The sequence below is a fragment of the Gracilinanus agilis genome, chromosome 3 (assembly GCF_016433145.1).
Source record: "Gracilinanus agilis isolate LMUSP501 chromosome 3, AgileGrace, whole genome shotgun sequence".
NCBI lineage: Eukaryota > Metazoa > Chordata > Mammalia > Didelphimorphia > Didelphidae > Gracilinanus > Gracilinanus agilis.
Window position 1 is genome coordinate 355,926,179 of NC_058132.1, and position 17,814 is coordinate 355,943,992.

The 17,814-nt window shown below is 36.7% G+C and overlaps 1 protein-coding gene across 2 annotated transcripts in view; it reads right to left on the reverse strand.

Annotated features, from left to right (window-relative positions):
- Positions 1-17,814, reverse strand: part of PHLDB2 (pleckstrin homology like domain family B member 2) — a 117,749-nt gene that overhangs the window by 71,698 nt on the left and 28,237 nt on the right. For both annotated transcript variants that reach the window (XM_044670101.1, XM_044670102.1), the window contains exons 3-4: positions 15,023-15,166; positions 13,400-13,537 (exon numbers count right to left, since the gene is read on the reverse strand). In XM_044670101.1, coding sequence (XP_044526036.1) covers positions 13,400-13,537; positions 15,023-15,166 — 282 coding nt within the window. The remainder of the gene's footprint in view (positions 1-13,399; positions 13,538-15,022; positions 15,167-17,814) is intronic.

Genomic DNA, 17,814 nt, shown 5'->3' on the forward strand with positions numbered 1-17,814 from the left:
TCTCTCTCTCTGTCTCTCTGTCTCTGTCTCTGTCTCTGTCTCTGTCTCTGTCTCTGTCTCTGTCTCTCTCTCTCTCTCTCTCTCACCCTTGGTCAAACATTGGTTACTAACTCTCATTATTATTACATGGGTGAAGGGCAGATAATGACTCAGTGGATACAGGACTGGGCCTAGAGATGAGAGGTCTCTTTGGTTCAAATTTGGCCTCAGACATCTCCTAGCTGTGTGACACTGGGCAAATCACATAACCACTAATATCTATCCTTTACCACTCTTCTGCCTTGGAAGTGATACTTAGCATCAATTCTAAGATAAAAGGTAAGGTTTTAAAAAAAAAGACATATGAGAAAAGTTTCCAATATCTTGAGCCTCAGGAATGGAATAACCCTCACTTGACTCTATCTTATAAATTGACAATATTTCTAGTTTCCATTTTTGAAATCTTTCTTCATTAAAACAAAATGTGATATAAATTTCTCTCAGATCTCACTGTAATTACATAGAAATTATTTTTTTACTTTTCTTGCACTTCCTTGCTATATACCCTCAGATGAATTGCTTCAGGGACTAATTTGTATATGTCAAAGATTCTAAAAGTTAGAATGGGAAAGAAATTATATTGGTTTTCTATTTCATTCTCCAGTGAATACCCCCATTATAGTTTTTCCTGATAGAAAGGTAACTGCCTACATAGCCACATTTTAGATTTAATGTTGATTAAAGACAAGGCAATAAATAGTGGGTACCACTTTGCATCAAAGTTCAATTTTTGCAGAAATCAAACAAGAGATTCAAAATCTCTGGAAATTGTGCTGTTCCAATCTCAAATGGGTCTGGAAACCAAATCCCAACTGCCTTTCAGTATTCTGCGTAAATATTAAATTTTACCTATTAGAGCCTAACATGATTTTGTGGTAGCTGCGACTTTTATTAGCAGCAAAAGATAGAAGCATTTACTCACTAGGAAAACTAATTTGACAATGTAAGCCTTTAGTTTTGGAGTCTGGGACTTTTTTTTAATCCAATAGACATTTTGGTCTTGTCTCTGGGATGAAGTAGGGATAGTTAGTTGGTTCAGTTAGAGCACCTGGCTTGGAAGGCTTATCTCCATGAGTTAAAATCCAGCCTCAGACATTTGCCAGCTGTGTGACTCTGAGAAAGTCACAACTCTATTTGCCTCAGTTTCCTCATTTGTAAAATGAGCTGGAGAAGGAAGTGACAAACCACTATCCTTGCCAAGAAAATCCCAAAATGGGGTTATGAAGAATCAGATATGACTGAAACAACTGAACAACAGCTAGGATTAAGTGCCACTTCCTCTGAATTAGGGCCAGTGCCTGCCCTACCTTAATGGCAGATAGATTTCACCTAACAATTCCTCTCTATTTACATCTATAATCAACACTTATTGTCAAACTTCTTTATGGCAGAGGCAAAAAAAAAAATCAGAGAATGGTCCCTCCGCCATCTATTTCATTTCAAGTACCATACATATAAAAAGAACTAGCATTTTGTGAGTTGAAACTGCTAAATTACTTAAAAAACAAAAAAATTCTTAAAATTTATTGTGGTCCTAGTTTGCAAGTAAATTACTATTTCCATCAAAAGTACCTTCATATTTTTGTGACCACAGTTTTATACTGATGACTAAAAAAACAACATAGTAAATGAAAATAATACCTTATATTTATGTAGTGCCTTCTTTTTGAGAAGATCCAAGGCTTTTGTAATTGCAGACAAAGGGGTAGCTAGGAGAAGGAAGAAAGCAGGCACCATCTTCCCTATCTGTGGCTCTACTTAATAAAGCTCAGCTAACTTCTTGGAGCCCAAAGAGATAGATTATCAGAAGGATGCAGAAGGGAGAAAAGGGGTCAGAAGAACAGAGTGGCAAGTGATAAGTGCCTAAGTCAGAAGAGGGAATTTCACTCCAAGAAAAGATTCAGGTATAGACATTGAGCCAATAAGAAAGTAATATTTCTCTTCTATTTATAGCTCAGGAAGTTCTTGCAGTTGTGTAGCTCAATTTAAACAGGTGATTAGAGGAGGAAGTATCACCTTCCAGTTGGGAGGCAAAACAGATGAACATCTGAGATTTATGGGCTTTGATTGTTTTTTTTAACAATATAAAATACTAAAATTAGATTTGTTTTTCACAATTAAAACAATTAAACAAACTCCTCTATTTTCCCTTTGGAGGAGAAGCATTTGGGCAAAGGTTATTTCCCTGGAAATGAATATTATTTTCATCACTTTTCTTTCCATCCCCCCCCACTTAAAAATTATTTACCATTATAGGAATTAAAAAGAGCATTTTCATATGAAAACATAACAAAAATCCCTTCATCAAACCCCAAATCTATTATATGTGTTTTTTTAGATTATATAATAAATTATACAAGTTCCTTTCAAAGCTATACTTCTTATCTCTGCTGCCATCTTCACTTCCTTCTATTCTCTTCTGTGTATTTTCGTTTAAATGTTTAAATGTATTTTTCTTTTTCCTTTTTGGGTAATACTACTGTTAACCCCTCCTCCCCTCAGTTCTCTCTCCCCTATCAAGAAAAAACAAAACAAAACAGAAAAACAGAACTCTTCCAACAGATACACACAGTCAAATATAACAAATAAACACAGTGGCCATGACCAGAAACATATGTTTCATTCTCTGCTTCAAATCCATCACCTCTCTATAAGGAATTGGATAGCTGGCTTCATCATCAGTCCTCTGCACCCATGGTTTGTCATTGCATTGATCGAAGTTCTTAAATATTTCAAGTTGTCTTTACATTGTATTTTCTATGGTATAAAGTATTCTGTTTCTGCTTATTTCACTCTGAATCAGTTTTTTAAGTTTTCTCAGGTTTCTCTGTAACTATCACTTTCATTATATCTTATGGTATACATTCTTATACTATTATTGGTTTAGCCATCTCCCAAATGATGGGCATCCCTGGAACTCCACCCACTACACCACCTAGCTGCCCATTAGTGTAATATTACTACCCTATAGTTACTCCCTGATCCAACTCTTGCCCAAGTGCCCCAGAGACAGACTTTACCATTTTACGTTCTCATTTTCCCCAGGCATCCCAACTTTCTTAACACTATTCTTCTTTCTTCACTTTATGTTTACCTCCTCCATAAGCAGATATGTTTATAGACTCAATCTTTTCTTATAGTTCTGATTAATGTATCCTGGCCCTAAGGTTGCAACAGATTATTTGGCTTAGGCCACCATATTAAAAGGCAGCTAGAGGGCTCAGTGGATAGGTTGCTCTGCTTGGAATCAAATCTGGCCTCAGATACTTGCTAGCTCTATGAGCTAGGTAAATCACTTAACCACTGCTTGTCTTAATCTTCTGAAAATAGAAATGGTAAATCACTCCAGTTTCTTTGCCAAGAAAACCCCACATAGAGTCATGAAGAATTATACACAACAGAACAACAAAAAACCCACAGGCTAAAAAGGCAGTATATAATATTTGTGGATGGAAAGCTAGGAGCTAGGAAGACCTGTGTCCAGAATTTAGCGAGAATGCATTTTTAAAAAATCTTTACCTTTCATCTTAGAATCAATACTGTTTATTGGCTCCGAGGCGGAAGAGCAGTAAGGGCTAGGGAATGAGAGTTAAGCGACTTGCCCAGGGTCACAGAGCTAGAAAGTGTCTGAGGTCACATTTGAGCCTAGGATCTCTCATCTCCAGGTCTGGCTGTAGATCCACTGAGTCACCTAGCTGCCCCCAGCCCCAGTACATATTGACTGTGACCAATGGGGGTAAGTCACATAAACTTTGAGTATTCTAGGACGATGCTTTCAAGTTCAAATAGAAATGGGGCCACTAAACCATTCATAATAATCTCTGTGGCCTGCATGTTGACTTAGTTTTAAAAAATAATATTATCTATGTTGGATTTTTACTTATTTTGCCAAGTAATTCCCATCTACATTTTATTCTGGCTTGGCAGCAGTAGAAAATGCTGTCTGCTGAAAATGGTCCCTACAGCTAAATGTTTGACAATTTGGCTCCAGGAAACTTGCTAAGTCTATCCAGTGCAAAGAAGTTCCTGACTTTCAGTGGAAGAGGGAGTTTCCAATACTAGTGATATCACAGGTGTGATTTCCTGTCTAGTCCCCTATTATTGTTCTCTTATAGATCTCATATACTTACAGTTTCTATGGGCTAATTATGTCTCAGCCTTTCCTCATATACTGAATTACTGGGTGTTACTTTGTGCTTTGATTTGCAGAAATGATCAGGGTTATGTAGAATGCAACTATCTGCTGGGAATTATATTTTACTTAGAAAATAAAGCAACTAGATTTCTCCAATATGGACATCCAATATGGATAGAAAGAAAGGGTACTGAAGTATTACCCTTTTGCTAATACTGATTTTGCTTTTGTGGATGCCCCTCAGGGACAGACTGGACATAATTTTACCTCTTTCCTCTTGGCAAATAGAAGAACTTTTGGACCTCTAATTAAATAATTTCAGGGCAAACACAGTATGGGGTAGAATTTCATTTTTTAACAGAAACATTTAAGTTCTACCACATTTTGATTATATGGGTGGCTCTAGTTTATCCTAGTTTGATGGTTTTTAGGCTCCTTGACAGTTTTTACGAGGGAAGATTGGGGTACTGATGCAATGCCACAACTTTAAAATTCAGGGTCTATTGGTGAAATTTTGCAAAGAAGCCATCAGAAAACCCTTTACAATGGAATCTAAGGGGCTCTGCTCCCTCCCTGAATACTGAGACCTGGAGGTTCTAACCACCAATCTATAACTTAAGTTTGCAATTTGTTATTCATCTTTATTATCAATTAATAATCTATTATTGGGGCAGTTAGGTAGCTCATTTGGATTTTGATAAAATTCTATTTCATCAGATTAAGAATATATTTTTAAAAATCTTATCTTCCACTTAAGAATCAGGTCTAGAGACAGGAGGTCCTGGGTTCACATCTGGCTTCAGACACTTCCTATTGGTGTGACCCTGGGCAAGTCACTTAATCACCATTGCCCAGCACTTACTGCTCTTCAGCCTTGGAACCCATATTCAGTATTGATTCTAAGATTGAAGAGAAGAATTAAAAAAATAATAATCAGTTACTAAGCATATTTAGTCCCAGGCAAGTTCTCTCTTTCTGTAGTTAGGGTTTAACTTGAGGTCCTGTTTATTTTAGTTTCAAATCCCTTGGCATTACTGGGATCTTCCAAATAAGGAGTTCTCTTTGAAGTTAAAGAAAGACTCACCAGAAGGACTGGGCATCTTCTGAATACTGACTATGTCATGGCAAATACTTTAGATTCAAAGGAATTAACACCATGCAGAAGAATCCTGATTCAAACTCACATCTTCTTGACTCCCCCTCTATCACTTTCCATCACCATCACTTTTCTCATTAGGCTACCTAGCTTCCTACCCATTATTCCTCCTTGCTGTTCTTTATCTATGACATTCTATCTTCAATCTCCACACCTTGGCACAGGCCATCCTCTGTTTCTGGAATACTCTCCTTCCTCATCTTCACTTCTTGGAACCCCTAGCTTACTTCATGGCTCAGCTTGCACATTAAAAACAACTTTTCCTCTTATCCCCAGAAATTAATGTTCCCTTCACTTCGTAATCACTTTTAATTTATTTTGTATATATTCTCATATTTCTCTGTGAACAGATATATTTTTCCCCAAGACAGTCCCTGAAAAGACTATCCTGTATCTATGCCTATATTTGACAGCACTTGCAGAACCTGGCACCTAGCAGGCAGATATTAAATGCTAATTTAATTGATTTGAATATCACTGAGATTGGTAGGAACTTAAATGCATGTGAACTAGTTTTCCCTTTGCCCAAAAGGCTTTCATCAAAAGTGTCACAGCAATGACAGAGGAATGCATATTCATCTATGCACCATTTCTCTTGATTCCATAGTTGGTGATTAAGACATTCAGGGAATGATGATGATAGCTAGTGCTCATCTATAGTGACTTAAGGCTCGCTAAACACTTTACTTAGATTATCTCACTTGATCTTCACAACGAACCTAGGAACAACAATTATTTCCCCATTTTATAGATGAGGAAACTGAAGCATAGAAATTACATGACTTTCCCAGGGTCACAGAGCTAGTGTCTGAGGCAAGATTTGAGATCATATTTTCCTGACTCTACCTCCAGCATTCTTACCCACTGCTCCATCCTGCAACTTGTTATTTGTTCTTGTGCAAGTAACTGAGCTCAGGTTCACTGCTTTAGTGAGGCATATATGGAAGGAAATAGTTAAGAAGGACTAAGAACAAAAACGGGCAGATATCAGATCTTCAAACTGAAGGATGCAATGGGCTTCTCAGGCACTGACTAGTTGTGTGATCCTGGGAAAGTCATTTAAGCGTGTTTGCCTCAGTTTCTTCATCTGTAAAATAGTGTAGAAAAGGAAATGGCAAACCACTCCAGTATCTTTGTCAAGAAAATCCCCCAATTTTGACGGTAAAAGATCATTCTTTTGCAAATATTAATAATATGAAAATAGGTTTTGAACAATGATATATGTATAACCCAGTGGAATTGCTTGTCAGCTCAGGGAAAGGGGAGGGAAGAGGGGAAGGAAAGAATATGAATCATGTAACTATGGAAAAATATTCTAAATAAATAAATTAATTAATTTTTAAAAAGAAAAAAAAGAAAACCCCTCAAATGGGGACCATAACTGAAACAAGTGAATAACAATAAAGACCTTTGTTAACTCTTGATTATGTGTTCAAGGAAAGAAAAAAAAAAAGAATGGATAGCAAAAAAACCCCCCAAAAACAGATAATCAGAAATCCTCTTTTGACTTGGGATTTATAACAGTTATTTCATCACAGTGGTAAATACCTTTCATGAGCTTGCTCTATGCTTGTTGGTCAGCAGTGATCAGAGGGATGGCAAACAAGGTTATGCGAGTTGTTAACATCCTTTATTTTATGAGGAAATCCTTTTAGGTAGCATTTTACTTGGCAGAATAATATGCTTTAGTGGCCCATAACAATAAGCCAAGTAGGATTTTGTACTCTCTAATGTTCAGTTCATTGTGATTATATTAGAGCAGGTCTATTGTGGAATATTTATTGAAAAAGCCTGCCTTTCACTCTTCTATAACTTCATCAAAGATGCCCCCACTGCGAGTTGGGTATAGTTGGAATCACCATGCATCAATGGTACCTGACTTTGCAAAATCTGGGGTCATCATAAAGGAAGTCTTTTCAGTATTTGAGTCCAACTTATCATGAGAGTCATAAGCCTAAGTACCACAAATTACATAGATGAGAGTAACAAGTAGAGGTAACTAAATGTTATAGTACAATGGTATCAAATCTATATTGAGGGAAGGGGGCTAAGTAGAATAGAGCCAGGGCTGAAGTGAGGAGACTTTGAGTTCAAATACGACCTCAGATACTTTCTAGCTTTGTGACTTTGGGCAAGTCACTTAACTCCAATTGTCTGGTCCTTACCACTCTTCTGCCTGGGAATCTGAGGATTATGCATCTTACTTAGTTCAAAAAAAATGAGGACATTTGCCCTAAACTTCTTTTTCTCCCTTTATCTTCATCAAAACATATCTTGACAGGATCTCTCACTCTCTTCTCTCCCTTCCTCAGTTTCTGTTAATGAGATGGACTTTTCCCTTGCAAATACCAAAATCTCTAACTGTACACTTTCCATCTTCACTAGCTGACTGTCCCCTTAATGCTGTCTAACCTTCAAGTCCTCCCTAGCTTTTGGGCTCCTTCCTTACTGCCTTCAAATTTGTCCATGTTTCCTTATCTTTAAAATATCTTTAATAAATCTTATCATCCTTTCAAATTACGATCATATATTTCTCTTTCTTTTCTCAGGTAAATTCCTAAAAAAAAACCTACACAGACTCATGACCTAATTCTCCTCATCTTCTACTCTTTGAAATCTAGTTTCCCACTTTATCATTCAGCTGTAAACTCTCTCTCCATAGTTACCAATGAATTCTTAACTCTATCAATTGCCAAATCTGAATGTCTTCTCTTGATCCTTCTCTAATTTTCTCTCTCCTTCAACTTTTTGGTGTGCTTGTTTTAAGTGAATTTATTGTAGGAACTTTTTAAGACTTACCAGGTATCTCCAGTTTTAAAAGTAGTTTTAAGTTCTTGTTATCAAGCAGAGAAATAGCATAGAAATGTGCATACTGGCAAACAAAAGGCCCCAAATTATTCAGCTAATTTGTCATGAGAATCATGCATTTATTAGAAATCACTCTAAGTAAGCCAGACTCCAGAAAACTTCCTGATTTCTTGATTTAAAAAAAAAAACAAAACATACCTTCCATCTTAGAATCAATACTGTGCATTGGTTCCAAAGCAGAAGAGTGGTAAGGGTAGGCAATGGGGGTTAAGTGACTTGCCCAGGGTCACATAGCAGGAAAGTGTCTGAAGACAGATTTGAACACAGGACCTCCCATCTCTAGGCCAGGCTCTCCATCCACTGAGTCACCCAGCTGCCCCTTCTTGATTTTTTTAAGATAAAAAAGCTTATGCTGATTGATTTAAATGTTAATTCTCATCCTCCAAAACTCTTGTTGTGTGTGTGTGTGTGTGTGTGTGTGTGTGTGTGTGTGTGTGTATGTGTGCGCGCGCATGTGTTATTTTTACAGCATTTTAAAACTTCTAAGGGAAGATGTGGAAAGGCCGATAATCTTTACTGGTTTCTCTAAGATGCAATACTTTCTATGACCACACTTTTCCTGGTCAGATTGGGTTTTTTTGAAGATCCAGAAGGTATGAACTGATAATTGTTGTTCATTCATTTCCAGTTGTATCTGACTTTTTGTGACCTCATTTCGGGTTTCTTGGCAGAGATACTGGAGGGTTTGCCATTTCCTTCTCCTGTTCATTCTACAGATGAGGAAATTGAGACAAACAGGGTTAAGTGACTTGCCTGGGGTCATACAACTAGTAATTGTCCAAGATCAGATATGAACTCAGGAAGATATGTCTTTCTGACTCCAGGCTTACCCTCTATCCATTGCACCATCTAGCTGTGCTCTGAAAATCATGAAAATAGCTGCAGTTAATTTAGTCCTAGCCAACAGCCACTGCACTTTCAGCATTATAGGACTTCAACATCCATCTGCTCCTCTCCTTCCAGATTGCTACTTTCCCTACCCTCTCTTCACCACATTCGCTTTTCTTAGCATACAATTAAGAAAAGTCCTTAACCTTTTTTTCCCCCTTGCTAACAACATAATACTTGGCACACAGTAGGGAATTAGTAAATTTACTTGTTGATTTGAGTGACTGACAGGGAAATGTCTCATTCACAAGCATGTGTCAGTATCCCAACATTTGTAAATGCTAACCTTGTTCTTCCTAAATTTCTAGAAAAGCATCAGCTTCTAGCCTAATGGTACTAATGAAACTATCAACCCAATTCCACAAAATTTTAAGGAATCCACATACCTATTTCTAGTTAATGAGTCAACAAGCATTTAATTGAAAGCTTATAATGTGCCAGGCATCATGGTAAGTGCTGCAGATACAAAGAAAGGCAAACCAAAACCATGTTTTGTTTGTTGAGTATGAGGTGTTACTGAGATATCCAGGTTAAGACAGACATATACACATCTGTATTATATATATATATATATATATATATATATATGTATATATATATATACACACATATACTCATTAATCATTCTTTAATTTTCTCTTCTCCCATCAAATATTAGTACTTAAAAAAATCCCTTAAGTACTTAAGTGTATATGGGAGTGGGGTGTGAAAGAGCTTGAAGTTACTTTCTTTTTCTGCCTCATTTTCCCCTTTTAATGGCTATAAAGACAAATAGGACAAAGTAGGATAAATAAAGGGCCTGGGTAATCTACAACTCCTGAATCATTACCAGGTGGTAGGTGGTTGGATAGTGTTCCCTCCAGTGCAGGACCTCCTCTGCTTGAGAACAACCTTTTTCAGCGAAATCTTCAGCCAGTTTTCCAAACAACAGAGAACCATACCAAATAGTACCTCTACTATTTTTATTCCAAAGAAATTCTAAAGGAACAAGCAGACTGTTTTGAGCACCAGCTAGAAAAGCATCTGTGTCTTTGACCTTGGATGGATAGGTAACTCACTCAAGTTATAAAACCAGTCTATCCCATATTATCCCTTTGCTCTATGATATTGCCATTCTAAGAATGTGGCTAATAATACCAAAATAATGGAAGTCAAGAAGTAATGCATCCATTTTCAACATTTTAGCAATTGGGAAACTCTTCAAAATGTCAAGTTTACTAAAATACAATACAAATATTTCCATGAGGGAAAAAAATGCATTTGATCAGTATTGAATCATTTAAAGTTCCTTTGGTGTGTCTTGTTTTTACCTTGGTTTTTTCACCAACAATGTTCTTTTCAAGCTCTGCTATCTTCCTATTTAAATGGTCCAATATTTCCTTTTCTTTCACAAGTTCGGTGGATTCGGCTTTCTGTTCACCATCCAGAAGGGCACATTCCATATCCACCTGACAACACAAAACACGTCCCAGATTGATATTTTCAAAGCATAAGATCTTTGGCCTAGAGATGGCAAGGACTTCAGAAGCCATCTAGTTCAAAACCTCCTCATTTTACAGATGAGAAAATTGAGGTCTAGGTAGATGATCACTTGTCCAAAGTCATAGGTAAGCACTAGATAGGAACCCAGGTCCTCAATTCCAGAGTCTTCTTCATCTGACCACTACAGAGGCATTTACATCACCAAAGCACTTGGACAATCATTACTGAGATAGCTTACTATCTCAGCTGTATGGTGAGATCTGTGGAAGCCTTGAGATCTTAACAGTTTTATAAAAGAGGCTATTTTTCCTCTTCTTTAATTCTTACTTCATGCCTCTTCTACTCACTCTTTGAAATAATGGGTCTCAAACAAAACATTATACTCTTAAAAATCACTGAGGACCCCAGAGAGTTCATATGTGTCATATCTATCAACATTTATTATGTTAGAAATTCAAAATGGTAAAATTCTAAAATAATTCATTAAAAAATAAACATATTATATGTTCACATAAATGATGTATTTTTTTAAAAAAAACCTTTGTTTTATAAAAGAAAAAATAGTGAGAAGAGTGATTTGACATATTTGTGCAAATCTCTAAATATCTGATTTAGAAGACAGCTAGCTTTACACATCTGCTTCTACATTCAATCTCTTCTGATACGGTATTTTGGTTGAAACATATAAAGAAAATTCAGCTTCACAGCTATGTAACTGTAAAAAGAAAGAGTATTTTAATTGAAAAAAATAATAATTTAGGATTATTATGAAAATAAATATTTTGACCTTATAGATCCCACCTGAAACAGCCTCAGAGATGCCCAATAGAGTGGCCCACTGGCTCCACTTTGAAAACAGCTACCTTAAAGGATACTCATAAGATATTATATCAATTTCTTGCATTTAGGCTGAGTACCAGCTAATCTGGGAGCAGCTGCATACATCTTGGCTCTCTTCACTAAAGTCAGAAGTGAAAACTGCACCCAGCCTGGAGTGAAAGTGAAGGATTCCAAGCAATGATAAGTGTAGGAAAGTTTTTAGGGCTTGCCAGCAAAAATGATAGGAGTAAAAGATAAGTGTGCAGCTTTCTTACTCCCTTAGAGGTACTAGCTACCTTATGATCAAAAGTCAAAAGAAAATGGGTATTTCAGTTAATAGGCTCTGTAGGGTAAATCACACACTGTACAAAAGCCAATTAATGTGTAAAAAGGTACTAAAAAGACAAACAACCAACTTTGGCATCTTTGCCTCAGTTTGCTCATCTGTATTCTTGCACATGGTGTAGGCTTAAGAAATATGTCCTGATGATGGTATTGTACTGGTCTCTTCAGTCAGCCATCTTATAATATGATCAAAATAATAAACAGAAAGTGTTAACCATCAACACCCCCTCCAAAAAGAAAAGAGAGAAAGTAGTTACAGGAAGAGAAATTATTTCATTTGTTTTTACCTCTCTGGAAGATTCATCCATCTGATCATTGAGGTCTTTAATCTTTTGTTCAAGTTCCTCCAAGTTGTTCAGTATTACCATTCTGGACTCTTCCATGTGAGCCAACTCCTGACTCCTCTGCTCTTCATTTCCATCTTCAGGTGTCTGCAATTAATGCACACAGAGAGAATAATTTAAAATACAATGCAATGCTGTTGTTCAGTCTTTTCAGGCATGTCCAAATCTTCATGATCTCATCCCAGCCTTTCATATAGCTGTATAGCTGAGACAGTAAGCTATCTCAGGCAAGCTTCTCCTACTGATTTGGTGATGTAAATGCCCCTGCAGTAATCAGCTAAAGAAGCACTGACTCTGGGGTTAAGGTTTTCTTGGCAAAGATACTGGAATGGTTTGAGGTTTCCTTCTCCAGTTCATTTTACAAGTGAGGTTCATTGAGGCAAAGAGAATTAAGTGACTTATCCATGATCACATTGGNCAACAAGCATTTAATTGAAAGCTTATAATGTGCCAGGCATCATGGTAAGTGCTGCAGATACAAAGAAAGGCAAACCAAAACCATGTTTTGTTTGTTGAGTATGAGGTGTTACTGAGATATCCAGGTTAAGACAGACATATACACATCTGTATTATATATATATATATATGTATTTATATATATGTATATATATATATACACACATATACTCATTAATCATTCTTTAATTTTCTCTTCTCCCATCAAATATTAGTACTTAAAAAAATCCCTTAAGTACTTAAGTGTATATGGGAGTGGGGTGTGAAAGAGCTTGAAGTTACTTTCTTTTTCTGCCTCATTTTCCCCTTTTAATGGCTATAAAGACAAATAGGACAAAGTAGGATAAATAAAGGGCCTGGGTAATCTACAACTCCTGAATCATTACCAGGTGGTAGGTGGTTGGATAGTGTTCCCTCCAGTGCAGGACCTCCTCTGCTTGAGAACAACCTTTTTCAGCGAAATCTTCAGCCAGTTTTCCAAACAACAGAGAACCATACCAAATAGTACCTCTACTATTTTTATTCCAAAGAAATTCTAAAGGAACAAGCAGACTGTTTTGAGCACCAGCTAGAAAAGCATCTGTGTCTTTGACCTTGGATGGATAGGTAACTCACTCAAGTTATAAAACCAGTCTATCCCATATTATCCCTTTGCTCTATGATATTGCCATTCTAAGAATGTGGCTAATAATACCAAAATAATGGAAGTCAAGAAGTAATGCATCCATTTTCAACATTTTAGCAATTGGGAAACTCTTCAAAATGTCAAGTTTACTAAAATACAATACAAATATTTCCATGAGGGAAAAAAATGCATTTGATCAGTATTGAATCATTTAAAGTTCCTTTGGTGTGTCTTGTTTTTACCTTGGTTTTTTCACCAACAATGTTCTTTTCAAGCTCTGCTATCTTCCTATTTAAATGGTCCAATATTTCCTTTTCTTTCACAAGTTCGGTGGATTCGGCTTTCTGTTCACCATCCAGAAGGGCACATTCCATATCCACCTGACAACACAAAACACGTCCCAGATTGATATTTTCAAAGCATAAGATCTTTGGCCTAGAGATGGCAAGGACTTCAGAAGCCATCTAGTTCAAAACCTCCTCATTTTACAGATGAGAAAATTGAGGTCTAGGTAGATGATCACTTGTCCAAAGTCATAGGTAAGCACTAGATAGGAACCCAGGTCCTCAATTCCAGAGTCTTCTTCATCTGACCACTACAGAGGCATTTACATCACCAAAGCACTTGGACAATCATTACTGAGATAGCTTACTATCTCAGCTGTATGGTGAGATCTGTGGAAGCCTTGAGATCTTAACAGTTTTATAAAAGAGGCTATTTTTCCTCTTCTTTAATTCTTACTTCATGCCTCTTCTACTCACTCTTTGAAATAATGGGTCTCAAACAAAACATTATACTCTTAAAAATCACTGAGGACCCCAGAGAGTTCATATGTGTCATATCTATCAACATTTATTATGTTAGAAATTCAAAATGGTAAAATTCTAAAATAATTCATTAAAAAATAAACATATTATATGTTCACATAAATGATGTATTTTTTTAAAAAAAACCTTTGTTTTATAAAAGAAAAAATAGTGAGAAGAGTGATTTGACATATTTGTGCAAATCTCTAAATATCTGATTTAGAAGACAGCTAGCTTTACACATCTGCTTCTACATTCAATCTCTTCTGATACGGTATTTTGGTTGAAACATATAAAGAAAATTCAGCTTCACAGCTATGTAACTGTAAAAAGAAAGAGTATTTTAATTGAAAAAAATAATAATTTAGGATTATTATGAAAATAAATATTTTGACCTTATAGATCCCACCTGAAACAGCCTCAGAGATGCCCAATAGAGTGGCCCACTGGCTCCACTTTGAAAACAGCTACCTTAAAGGATACTCATAAGATATTATATCAATTTCTTGCATTTAGGCTGAGTACCAGCTAATCTGGGAGCAGCTGCATACATCTTGGCTCTCTTCACTAAAGTCAGAAGTGAAAACTGCACCCAGCCTGGAGTGAAAGTGAAGGATTCCAAGCAATGATAAGTGTAGGAAAGTTTTTAGGGCTTGCCAGCAAAAATGATAGGAGTAAAAGATAAGTGTGCAGCTTTCTTACTCCCTTAGAGGTACTAGCTACCTTATGATCAAAAGTCAAAAGAAAATGGGTATTTCAGTTAATAGGCTCTGTAGGGTAAATCACACACTGTACAAAAGCCAATTAATGTGTAAAAAGGTACTAAAAAGACAAACAACCAACTTTGGCATCTTTGCCTCAGTTTGCTCATCTGTATTCTTGCACATGGTGTAGGCTTAAGAAATATGTCCTGATGATGATATTGTACTGGTCTCTTCAGTCAGCCATCTTATAATATGATCAAAATAATAAACAGAAAGTGTTAACCATCAACACCCCCTCCAAAAAGAAAAGAGAGAAAGTAGTTACAGGAAGAGAAATTATTTCATTTGTTTTTACCTCTCTGGTAGATTCATCCATCTGATCATTGAGGTCTTTAATCTTTTGTTCAAGTTCCTCCAAGTTGTTCAGTATTACCATTCTGGACTCTTCCATGTGAGCCAACTCCTGACTCCTCTGCTCTTCATTTCCATCTTCAGGTGTCTGCAATTAATGCACACAGAGAGAATAATTTAAAATACAATGCAATGCTGTTGTTCAGTCTTTTCAGGCATGTCCAAATCTTCATGATCTCATCCCAGCCTTTCATATAGCTGTATAGCTGAGACAGTAAGCTATCTCAGGCAAGCTTCTCCTACTGATTTGGTGATGTAAATGCCCCTGCAGTAATCAGCTAAAGAAGCACTGACTCTGGGGTTAAGGTTTTCTTGGCAAAGATACTGGAATGGTTTGAGGTTTCCTTCTCCAGTTCATTTTACAAGTGAGGTTCATTGAGGCAAAGAGAATTAAGTGACTTATCCATGATCACATTGGTATTATGCAATTGAGTCAAATTTGAACTCAGGTCTTCCTGACTCCTGGCCTGGAATTCTATCCACTGTGCCCAACTAATAAAAGCAATGTGTGCCAAAAATTTATTTGTAAAAAAGTTCAGAACTGGGGATACATTTCTTTATAATGTTATCCCTGGTGACCAAGTTCCGAGTTAACCAGCTAAAGGCTATTTTGACACATAGAATGTTAACATTGGATCTGAGAGTTGCCTGGTCTAACCTTTTTAGACTTCATCATTTTGCAAACAGGGAGACTGAGGCTCAGGAGTGTTAAGTGACAGCTATTTGAAAAGCTGAGTTCCTTAAGGAGCAGATATGTGGCTCAGTAGATAGAGAGCCAAGCCTAGAGATGAAAGGTCCTGGTTTCAAATCTGGCCTCAGACATTTCTGAGCTATGTGACCTTGGGCTCTTCTGCCTTGGAATGAATACACAGTATTGATTCTAAGATGGAAGGTAAGGATTAAAAAAATAAAAAGAAAGCTAAGACTAATACCCTGTTTTCTCGATTCTTATTAGAAAACTCTTTAAATCGCCAAGAAATCCTTTCTAGCTTCAGACAAGTGAAGAAGCTTCCTCTATGCATTCTGCTCGTATTTAGTGCTTACTCTGTTAGACTCTACTAGCTAGAGTCATAATAATAATAATAGCAGAAGAAGGAGAAGAGGAGGAGGAGGTAAAGTAAGGAGAATTGTAAAACTGCAAAAGACTTTACAGGTGTTAATTCATGTGTCCCCATAAATAACTTATTTCTTTTTACAATTCTGAAGGTAAACTAAAAGAGTTAGCCTCAGAATTCTTAATAATGAAAGTCATGGCTATTTTTAAAAAAAGATATAAGCTTGCTATGCCCATTAAATGAGAACTCTCATTCCATTTACAAAGTGAATTAATGAAATTTTTTCATTAGCTCATATTTTGGATGAAACCTACAAATTCATTTGCCTAAGGAACTCTCAATAAAGAATCATCTTTGTTCAATCCAGACCTGCACTAGCTAAAAGCCTCAGAGACTTGCCTGGGGACACTGAGAGGTTGAGGGACTTGCCTAGAGTTACAGGAGATAATAGGAAGGAGAGGTGGGATTCGAACTTAGCTCTTCTTGAATCAGAGGCCAGTTTTCTATCTACTTTGCCATATTGCTTATACTGGAATCTTTGTTACTCTAGAATTAGAGTACTTATAATTCTATTAATTGAGCACTCGGTATTTTCCCTATCTTGTATCAATCAATCAATCAATAAACATTTATTAAGCATCTACTATGTGCCAGGTACTGTGCTGTAAATACTTTTGATAAAGAGGCAAAAGACAGTCCTTGTGCTCAAGGAGATTCCAATCTAATTAGGGAAGACATGCAAGCAAATATATACAGAACAAGCTACAGATAGGATAAATAGGAAGCAATTAGCAAAGAGAGAGCATTGATATTAAGAAAGGTTGGAGAGGGCTTCCTGTAGAAGGCAGGACTTTAGTTAGAATTTAAAGGAAGTCAGGGGACTCAGTAGGTAGAGGGAGGAAGGATAGTATTCCAGGAATGGGAGACAGCCAGAGAAAGTGCCTAGAACTGAAGAGATAGAGTATCTTGTTCATAAAACAGCCAGGAGACCTGTGTCACTTTTTGGAAGAGTACGCGTCTAAGAGCAAGTTCTAAGAAGAATGGAATGGGGCAGGGGGTAGGCAGGTTATGAAGGACTTTGAACCCCAACAAAGCATTTTGTATTTGCTTCCGGAGGCGATAGGGAACCACTGGAGTTCAGTATGTATGTATGGGGGGCATACCTGAACCTATTATTTAGGGAAATCACTTTCTTGTTCCTCCTAATTTTCTTATTTCTTTTATTTTTTAGGCACATTATGGAATAAATAGGGACTTCTGGACATGTGTGAGTTGACCAAAGTAGTATATAAAATATTGTTTCTTTGGGAAAATGGAGAGAAAGGAATGCATGATCCAGGAAAAATTTGTGCCCCTACAGCTACACCAGCTGCTTGCCACCCAGTAAGAAAGGAACACAGTGCTGCGAGGAACATCCCTACCACAGCTGTGGAGTCCAATGGCCTCCCAGCATGAAAGGAACACAGTGGTTTGGCTTAGGAAATGCTTCTCCCTTTCCGAAACTCCATGGGGAGCCCATTCCTACTGCTAACATGACAAAGACTAGCTATTCATATAATGAACATTTATATGACCCATTAGAGTTTATTTTTTAAAAAGCATGTTCTTGACAATTATGTATACATAGTATAGGCATTACTATCTCCATTTTTAAAAATTAATTTTGAATTAATTTGAAAGA